Genomic DNA, 10,062 nt, shown 5'->3' with positions numbered 1-10,062 from the left:
AGCCTACGGAGCTGCCCGCGTCGAAGGCAAGCACCGCCGGAGCCGAAGCTCCTGGCGCCGCCGCCCTCGTCTACGCGGCAGCCTCATCACCTCGCCGCCAAGCGCGCGCGCGCGCTCTCTCTCTCTTTCTCTCTGCTCTCTCTCCTTCAGTTTGTGACCACGGGCAGGCGCGCGGTCGTGGGCGAGATTTTACCGGGCCCTGCTGCGCCACTCATTTTTGCGCGGCAGTGACGCGCCCTATCGGTGGCACGGCAGATCCTGCCACGCTATCGGTCAGTACCCTCGGTCTTCGCCACGCCATCCTCCTGCCGCGCCATCATACATAGCGCGACACAGGTGTTTCGCCGCGCCCTGACAATAGGCGCGGCAAAAAATGTTAGATTAAAAAATAAAAAACATCTAGTGTTAGATTTAAAATTAATTTTCAAAAAGTGTTAAAATTAAAAAAAAATCGCGAAAAGACTCCAATGCTTTGCGATCCGTACGGTGTGGAAATGAAATGGAACCGTACCAGAGCCACAAGCATCACACATCCCTTATCACTTGCCAGTTTTATTACCGCATCACTCCCTTTCCTGCGCTATATATATATAACTACTATTAGGACGCAATCCAGTGCCACTGCCATAACACAAGCTAAATATAGCAACTTGTGATCACTTTTTGAGCTAGCTGACCATGTCACAAGTGCATGCCCCGCACGTCGTCATGCTCACGAGCCCCGGCGCGGGGCACACCGCCCCGGTGGCCGAGCTCGCCAGGAGACTCGCCGCACACCACGGCTTCACCTCCACGATCGTCACCTACACCAACCTCTCCTCGCCAACGAACTCTTCCGCGCTGGCCACCCTCCAGCCGGGCGTCTCCACCACCGCGCTGCCGGAGGTGCCCATCGACGATCTCCCCGCCGACGCGCACATCTTGACCCGCATCCTCATCGTCGTCCAGCGCACGCTCCCGCACCTCCGCGCGCTGCTCCGTTCCCTTCTCGACTCTCCCGCCGGCATCACGGTCTTCCTGACCGACATGCTGTGCCCAGCAGCGCTCGCCGTTGCCCAAGACCTCGGCGTGCCGCGATACGTCTTCTACACGTCGAGCCTCATGGCGCTGTCCTCGATGCTCGGCGCCCCAGAGCTCGTCAGAACCACCACATGCGAGTTCCGCGACCTCCCAGAGCCCGTCATCTTCCCGGGGTGCCTGCCGCTGCACGGAGCCGACCTCATCGAACCCCTCCAGGACCGTGCCGACCCCGTGTACGACCTCCTGGTCGACCTGTGCCTCGACTACCTCCGCGGCGACGGCTTCATCGTCCACACCTTGAACGCCATGGAGCACGAGACTCTGGAGGCGCTCAAAGATCTTTCCGACAAGGGCGTGTACCCTCCGGCCTACGCCGTCGGCCCGTTCCTCCGCTCCTACTCCGACAAGTCCGCCGAGCACAACTGCATGCGGTGGCTGGACGGGCAGCCGGACGAGTCGGTCTTGTACGTGTGTTTTGGCAGCGGCGGCACGCTGTCCAGCACGCAGACCGCGGAGCTGGCAGCCGGGCTGGAGGCGAGTGGGCAGAGGTTCCTGTGGGTTGTGCGGCTCCCCAGCGACAAGGACAGCTGCGGGAGCTACTTTGGCCCCGGGGACCATGTCGACGACCCGCTGAGCTACCTGCCGGAGGGGTTCACGGAGAGGACAAGGGGCACCGGGCTTGTCGTGCCGCAGTGGGCGCCGCAGGTGGAGATCCTGGGCCACCGCGCTGTGGGGGGGTTCCTGTCGCACTGCGGGTGGAACTCGTCGCTGGAGACGATGTCCTCCGGCGTGCCGGTGCTAGCATGGCCGCTATTCGCCGAGCAGAGGATGAACGCCGTGAAGCTAGAGCACGTCGGTCTGGCGCTGCGAGTGAGCGCCCGGGTGGACGGGGTGGTGCCGCGGGAGGAGGTGGCCGCGGTGACGAGGGAGCTGATGGTGGGCGAGAAGGGCGCCATGGCGCGGAAGAAAGCGCGTCAGCTGCAGGCGGAGGTTTCGAAGGCGTCGGTACCAGGCGGGCCAGCTCACCAGGCGCTCGCTGCCGTCGTCGACATGTGGAAGTGTGCTCCTTCAAGTCCGGCCGTTGCAGCTGGTGGACTGTGATCGCCACCGTATGTTAATGCTTGGGCATGTAATGCATGTATGACATAATAATGATTGCCAATCGTGATAGTTACATCAACGTAGCATATACGAATCTAATGGGACTATTATTGTACTATCCTTCCATGTCCTGAAAAAGACATGTTACTACTGGTGTGTACTGTATATCTATACCTATCACTACTGGACACGGGTTTTTTGCCGAGTGCCCTAAACACTCGGCAAACCCAAGTTTGCACTCGACAAAGAGTTTGCCAAGTGTTACACTCGGCAAAGACCCGCCGGCATAGCTTTTGTCGGCAAATGGTTCTTTGTCGAGTACAATATATCGGGCACTCGGCAAAGCCTTTGCCGAGTGCCACGTCAACACTCGACACTGAAAAGTCGCTGTCAACGGAAAGGCCTGTCTGACGGCGCCTTTGCCGAGTGGTGACGTGGCCGGCACTCGGCAAAGTTTTCCTATTTTTTTTAAAAAAATCTTCGCTGAGTGGTGACATGGCTGGTACTCGGCAAAAAAATTTAAATTTTTTTTCAAAAAAATCTTTGCCGAGTGCCATGGTTCTAGCACTCGGCAAAGTGCCCAGTTTCGCCGAGTGCCGTGACCATAGCACTCGGCAAATCTGGGACCTGCGCCAGTTTTGCCTAGTTGTGCCCAGTTTTGCCGAGTGCTATGGTTGTGGCACTCGGCAAAGAGTCCTTTGCCGAGTGCAACACTCGGCAAATCTGTAGAAAATTCAATTTTTTTATTTTTGCTTTCCATCACATATATTCTCACATTATTGTCACAGACAAGCAATTCACATATATTCTCACAATATATATCACACATGCATCACAATATATACCACACATGCCTCCATCACATCCGTCCATCACATGCCTCCATCACATACACATCCATGACAATATATATCACATCCATCACAATATCCATCACAATACATATATGTCACAAGTATTTGATCCAACACAAGTCTAAGTGCAACATAAGTCCATGAAACATGAAAAGAGACAAATCAAAGGCACCTACTACCACCCTGGCCACTCGGGCTGTGAAGAAGGGCCACCTGGGCACCCGGGCTGTGGAGGAGGGCCAGCTAGTCACCTGGACTGTGGAGAAGGACCAGCTTCACTTGGATGCATCGAGTGGTGCCCTTGAGGAGTCGGGTTCGAACCCGCGGACGGTGGCTACACAAAGGAAAAGCAAATTCATGAGTTTCTACAGGAGGGTCGCACAAGCTAAAGCAATAAACAACCATACTCACCGGACTAGGTTCAGGAGTACGAAGCACTGGAGCGAGGAGTGAAGGTGGCACGGCTATACCCGTCGTGGCCTGAAGGTTCACCATGAACGCATAAAGGTCCTGCAGCCTCTTCTCCTCGGCCTGCCTCCTTAGCTCTTGCTCTGCCTACGAGGCCGCCTGCATGGCCTCCAACCTCTGCACCTGGGCCTGCAATATTTCACTCGCAATGTTTCAACAATGCAAAGGCAAGATATATGTAAAAGCAATGAACGATGAATAAAACAGGACTAACCTGGAGTTCCGCCACCTGCTGCTGTGAACTCTGCTGCCGAGGTCGTATAGGGAGGGAGGAGCTCGTGCTCGTTGCTCGAATCTGGGAGAGGGTGGGAGTAGAGGCGGTGTCAACTTGGCTGTCCGCCATCCAGTACCGGCCGTGCTGCTTCCCTCCTCCAAGCCTCATCACGAGGTCCGCATCCAGGGGCTAGGAGGCCGAATCGAAGTCATCCCCATGGTGCCTGCGAGCCGCCGAGGAGTACTCACCGAGCTTGCTGTGGACGCTTGTGTTGGTGTACACCTCGGGCGGGTCCTCCGGGTTGTAGGTGAGGTCCGGAGCTGTCGCCTTGCCCTTGTGTGCCAGGGCGTACACCATGAACTCGTTGCACTCCTAGCCACCATGCGACTGGGACTACGAGGAAAACACCAAGATGATTACAAGTAACGAGAATTGAGCGTTCGAATGAATAAAGAAATAAATATAAAGAGCGTTACCCATGTCTAGGCGTACACGCCAAGGTGGCGGTTGCCTTGGTGGTGTGGCACACCACCCATCTATAGGCGGCAGTCCCGATGGATGTTGTGCTTTTCCATCCACTCATTCGAGCACCACCTGTCCACAATGGCCGCCCAGCAGGCTCGGTCCTTGGCGCACCAATCAGGACACATCTGCAGACCATCAAGTATATAACATGTCAAAAGATGAAATGAAGCCTACCTATTCTTCATGGAAGGAATCAGTATTAATGTTTCGTACTAACCTGGAGGTACTGCTCCCTGGTGAGCGTCATGGTCCTGGCCTCTTGCTTCCTCACCACCTCACCAAGGACATTCCCGTTGTAGTTGATGATGCACTGGAGCCGCGTTTCGTGGTACAGGTCTGAGAGTCGATGCCTGCAGACCTTGTCCTGCACTCGCTCCGCCTGGCCCTCGTACCCCAGGGCGCACCTAAAGAAGTCCTGCATACATGCATCATGTATCATTTCATTATTTTAAGAACGACCAATGAATACAATAAATTGACCAATGTAGTGCGATGAAGACTTACCCAGTGCTCCTGCTTAATCCACGCCGCCTTGGTGCCTACGACGTTGTCCGTGGTGAGGGCAAAGTGGTCCCACATCTAGGGCGGCGTAGTCTCGTTGCCGTTGGTGCCTACAATGGTGACCATGCCAGGGTAGTGCTCCCGAATCAGAAGGCTCAGGATGCCATTGATCTGGCGTACCTGGCCGGCTCCGGACACAACTTCCTAGTTGCTGCACGAGTCATTAAGAAGAATTATTAGTCTCCATTTTGATTGTCAACATGTCATATGAACAAGTAGAGAAAACATGAATGGTTACGTACCCGTCGCCCACGGGTCGAATCACCGGGCGCTGGTGAACTGGGATCGGCCTCCGTGGGAGGGTCGATGGCCCGCGCAAGTAGACGGTCGACCCACCAGAGGAAGAGGAACCCCCTGCTGTCGCCGCCTCCTCGTGGCCAGACGAAGCGGAACCCCCTGCTGTCGCCGCCTGGTCGTCCTCGTCACCCGCGGCCGCCCCCTGGTCGCCCTCATCCCCGGAGGCCGCCACCTGGTCCTCCTCGGGCGACGGGGCGCGAGGCGTAGGCCTCGTCCTCGGACGGCCACGGGGGCGGCCGGTCCTAGTCCTCCTCATCGATGTCTCCGCCGGTGGCTCCTCGTCCTCCTGAGTGAGGGGGTGTCGCGTAGAGCGAGTGGATCAGCCTCTACCTTCCCCCAGGCATTTTGTCGAGTGCCTGCAATTACAAAGATGCAAAATGAATTTGTATGTCCTTATAAAGAGATGCAAAATGAACAAAACATAATTGCAAATTAATAATAATAATAATATAGTATTACATGAATTAGAAATAATCTCCCTCGTCATCATCTCCCTCGTTGTCATCATCTCCCTCGTTGTCATCGGCATCAGAATCAATATTGTCAAAAAAATCAGCCTCATCTCCAACATTATCATCATTGTCATCGCCTAAACGTAATCGCTCAAGCATTTGTAAGTCGTTGGCATTTTGCACCTCATCTCCATCATCCTCATCTCCATCGTCCTCATCAATGTAATTGCCTACTTCCTGCCCATCAGTGAAGACATGTCTATGTCAAACCTCCCTTCTAGCCCCTCTGGTTGATAGAACTCTCCATCGTATGTGTTTGGGTCAAAGATGTAATCCTCATCATTCGGGATAGGCACTTTACCGTGCGGTGATACCTTGTGCACAAGGTACCAGCCCATAAGATTGGGGTCTTTTTGGCACGCCCATGGGAGATAATAAACTTGCGTGGCCTGTTGAGCCACAATATAGACATCGTCGCCTCGATAGACAGAATCTTGTTGAATTTCGACTTGCCCAAGCTCAGGGGTCGTTCTCGTTACATTAGGATCGAACCAATGGCATTTGAATACGATTGGATTAAGAGGTTTGTGACCCTCAAATCTGAGCTCGTAGATTTCTTCGACTATGCCATAGTAGTCGCGGTCATCGGTGCCAGGCGTACAAACTCCGGTATTCGTGGTTCTTCGGTTTGGGCGACTCTGCTCGTGTCTTGTTGTGTGAAAGCGATATCCATTCACATCATAAATGGTAAAATGACTTGACCTTATAGGCGAAGCCATTGGCAACATGTCTCAACTCATCACTCATTTTCGCATCCGTGTTGGCCTGCAAGGTGAGGCTGGATAGATCGTTACATTACTCGCTCGTACGAGCAAAGTGGTGAGTCAAAGATAGAACGAGGTAAATTGGACGGTACCTTCTTACTAAACCAGAAAATGAAATCAGGCACACCATCTTTGAGAAGGCTATCTTGTTCTTGAGGGGAAGGAGCCCAATCCTCTTGCCAGTACTTATCCAGAAATTCCCTAAAACACAAGAGACAAGGGGGCTGGATGGATGGAGGATAGTGACGGCGTATGTAACAAGCTCATTGAGAACTTACCGCAAATACGGGTTCACTTCATCAAGGTTCAACAACACATACAGCATGATAGTGCGCCACTCATCATACTGCAAGGTCTTGGTGCTCGATGCGCTTGCGCTTCCGAGTTGCCCTTTGAAAAGGCTAAGGTTCGATGAACTCTCGTCGGTGTTGTAACGAGGGGGTGGATTGTACACACTTGGAAGGTTGTCCTTATAGTATGCTATTATGAAGTTTGACACCTCCTCCATAATGAATGCCGCTGCCACGGATGCCTCAATTTTGGCTTTATTTCTACACTTTTTGCGAAGAACCTTTAGATATCTCTCGATTGGATAGCACCAATGGGCCTGCACGGGACCCCCCATTCGTGCATCGTACGGTAGGTGCAAAATCAAATGCTGCATCGGCAGGAAGAAGCTGGGTGGAAAGATCTTCTCCAACTTGCAGAGCAACACAGGTGCCACTTTCTCTAAGTCAACAACCATGGCTCGAGATAACTCCTTGGCACAAAGCTGGCGAAAGAAATAGCTCAACTCTGCCAGCACGTGCCAGACATTCTCGGGGACATATCCTCGGGTCATGGCAGGAAGAAGCCGCTCAATCCATATGTGGTAGTCATGACTCTTCATCCCTAAGACTCGCATAGTAGCAAGTTCACTCCCCTCCTCAGATTCGCCGCATACCCATTAGGGAACATTAACGTCTGGATCCACCGCAATACCTCCTTCCTTTTGTCCTTTTTCAAGACAAAATCAGCATTAGGCCTTTTCCATTTCTTGCCGGGCACAGGAGGCTTCATCACTAGCTTTGGTCTATCGCACAACGTCGCCAGGTCCAGTCTAGCCTTAACGTTGTCCTTTGTCTTATCAGGAATGTCCATGAGTGTTGCCCAAAGTGCCTCGGCGACATTCTTTTCAGTGTGCATTACATCAATGTTGTGTGGAAGAAGGAGGTCATTGAAATAGGGGAGCCTAGTCAAGCCCGATATATGAGTCCACATGTGATCCTGACCATATCCAATAAAACCACCTTTGTTGTCATCAATTTTGAGAGCCTCTATCTGAGCATGGACCTTGGTGCCAGTCATCATCTGAGCTGCAGGGTCAATGACTCGAACACCTTTCATGAACTTCTTGATGTCTCGTCTAAATGGATGGTTAGAAGGGAGGAATCGACGATGTTGGTCGAACAAAGAGAACTTGCTACCCTTCTTCAACCAATTGAACCTCACAGCTTCCTTGCATACTGGGCATGGGAACTTCCCGTGAACACACCACCCGTAGAATATGCCATATGATAGGAAGTCATGCAGGGAGTACTGGTACCAGAGATGCATTTTGAAGTTCCTCTTTGTAGCTCGGTCGTATGTTAGTACCCCGTTTTCCCAAGCATCGATCAATTCGTCAAACAGTGGCTCCATGAACACTCCCATATTGTTCCCCGGGTGTCCGGGAATTATGAGCGACAGGAATACGTTATTGGGTTGAAACATGATGCCAAGGGGAAGATTTAGGGGGATCACGAACATGGGCCAACAAGTGTACGGGGCCGCCATCATTCCATATGGATTGAACCCATCTGTTGCCAGCGCTACACGTACATTCTAAGCCTCCTTAGCTTTACCGGGATGTTTACCATCAAAGTGGACCCATGCATCACCATCGGATGGATGTACCATCTTCTCATAATTGTATTGCCATTTTTGTGCCATGTCATCTGTTTGGTGGACTCCTCTATCATGAATAGCCGTTGGATCCTCGGTATGAAAGGAAGGTACAGTAGGACCTTCACGGGGATATCAAGCTGCTTCTTCTGGCCATCACTAGAGTCTACCTCCAAAAACCTAGAGGATTTGCACTTTGGACAGTGCGTTGCTTTCTCGTGTTGTTTCCTAAATAGGACGCAACCATTCGAACAAGCATGGAACTGCTGATACGGCATCTTCAGTGCATGAAGAAGTTTCTGTGACTCGTACATGTTCTTCGTCAGAACATGACCCTCCGAAAGTAGGATCCCAACAACTGCAAACATAGCATCGAAGGCGTCTCGACTCAGGCTATACTGCGACTTGAACCCCATTAGGCATCCAACGGCATCCAGTCGTGAAACCTCGGTCTTTTCGTGAAGGGGCTGCTATGCCGAAGACATCATGTCGTAGAATGCCTTTGCGGTTTCCTCTGGTTCCTCCTCCATTCCTTCACCAAACTGTGCCTCATTAAAGTCATCCATCATGTCTGGTACCCCGACATCACCATCAAAATCCTTGAGGCATTGTCTCACCACCTCCTCTCTCATACGATCCGCTTCACCATGGAAGATCCAGCGGGTATAGTTTGGCGTGAATCCAAACTTGCAAAGATCTTCCCCCACCTTCTTCCTATTTTTTCTTTTCCTGTTGTCACATTTGCTACAAGGACACGGCATCCGACTCGCCCCTTGAGCAGCCAGGCCAAATGCATGGTCTAAGAAAGCAGAGGTATTGCACATCCATTCTGGGGTCATCTCTGTGTGGCCCATGTACATCTAGTCACGGCTATCCATCCTCTGACATATATATATATATATATATAAGCGAGTAATAAAACTAGCAATTGCATCTACACGGCGTTCCTACTATCTAATAGGTGAAGGATAGGTCCTAATCCCACCCGCGGATGCGTAGATGAGGTTAGTCTCCATGCTCTACTCCTATCCGAGATGGAATTTCGGCAGCACCTCCTAGCTATTCTCCTTATACACGTCCTGATAGGGAGAGTGTGTATCCGGAGAACAACGGGGAGGTGCTGCCGAAACTCGGCCTCGGATCGGAGCAGAACATGGAAACTAACCCATCTACGCATCCGCGGGCTGTCCAAAAAACGTGGACAATCCGAAACAGATACGGTTGGAAGTATGAAATACTTCCAATTGTATCTCTTTTGGACGAGAGACGCCTAACTGGGTGACGTTATCTATGACCATGCATGATACGGGTACAGGAGTTATACCTAGGGTGGCGGTGTAGTCAGGCTAGCGGTGCGGTGGCGAGTCGAAGCTACGGCGAGCCGACGCTGTGTAGGCAGACCAGCTCGGCGTGGGGCTACTCTAGATCGGCTCTTCTCTGCAAAACAAGGAACAAAAGTCTATCATTTTCAAAAAAAAAATCGCAGAACCTCCCCTGCACGGTGAGGTTCCCAAAACCTGCAAAAATCAACGGCACGATGGCCGGCAACCATATAAACATCCACAACCATCTCCACCACCGCCACCGCCACCTATCTCCTCCTCCACCTCCACGGTCACCTTGCACATCACAACATAACAACACGGGAGGAAAAAAAGGTGAGAGAAGGGCATACCTAGTGTGCGCGGTCGTCGACGATGGTGGGCGGATGGGCACTCCTCCTCGGGCGGGCGAGTCGTGCTCGGCATGTCCGCCTCCTCCTCTCTTCCTCCTCTCCTTCTCCCCCTTCTCCTTCTCCTCCTCTCTCCTTCTCCTCTTCCCTC

At 52.4% G+C, this 10,062-nt stretch overlaps 2 protein-coding genes across 2 annotated transcripts; one reads left to right on the top strand and one right to left on the bottom strand.

Annotated features, from left to right (window-relative positions):
* The first annotated feature begins 514 nt into the window (after nucleotides 1–514).
* Nucleotides 515–2,293, top strand: LOC136546059 (hydroquinone glucosyltransferase-like). The gene has a single exon (XM_066538040.1). It carries the CDS (start codon nucleotides 679–681, stop codon nucleotides 2,119–2,121), a length of 1,443 nt encoding a protein of 480 aa, XP_066394137.1. The 5' UTR covers nucleotides 515–678; the 3' UTR covers nucleotides 2,122–2,293.
* Nucleotides 2,294–5,504: 3,211 nt separating this feature from the next.
* LOC136543985 (uncharacterized) lies at nucleotides 5,505–8,655 on the bottom strand. Its single transcript, XM_066536284.1, has 2 exons — nucleotides 8,362–8,655; nucleotides 5,505–5,729 (listed from the first exon to the last, which is right to left on the bottom strand). Exons 1-2 carry the CDS (start codon nucleotides 8,653–8,655, stop codon nucleotides 5,505–5,507), a joined length of 519 nt encoding a protein of 172 aa, XP_066392381.1.
* Nucleotides 8,656–10,062: the final 1,407 nt, after the last annotated feature.

Source organism: Miscanthus floridulus, chromosome 3 (genome assembly GCF_019320115.1).
Source record: "Miscanthus floridulus cultivar M001 chromosome 3, ASM1932011v1, whole genome shotgun sequence".
Taxonomy (NCBI): domain Eukaryota; kingdom Viridiplantae; phylum Streptophyta; class Magnoliopsida; order Poales; family Poaceae; genus Miscanthus; species Miscanthus floridulus.
The sequence above is the reverse complement of the archived record's forward strand: the minus strand, read 5'-3'. Positions and strand labels throughout refer to the sequence as shown.

Coding starts and splice junctions, on each gene's coding strand:
- LOC136546059 (XM_066538040.1), top strand. CDS start 679: ATGTCACAAGTGCATGCCCCGCACGTCGTCATGCTCACGAGCCCCGGC.
- LOC136543985 (XM_066536284.1), bottom strand. CDS start 8,655: ATGGGGTTCAAGTCGCAGTATAGCCTGAGTCGAGACGCCTTCGATGCT. Junction 5,730..8,361: donor AGCTTGATATCCCCGTGAAG/GTCCTACTGTAC, acceptor ACTGATGGGCAG/GAAGTAGGCAATTACATTGA.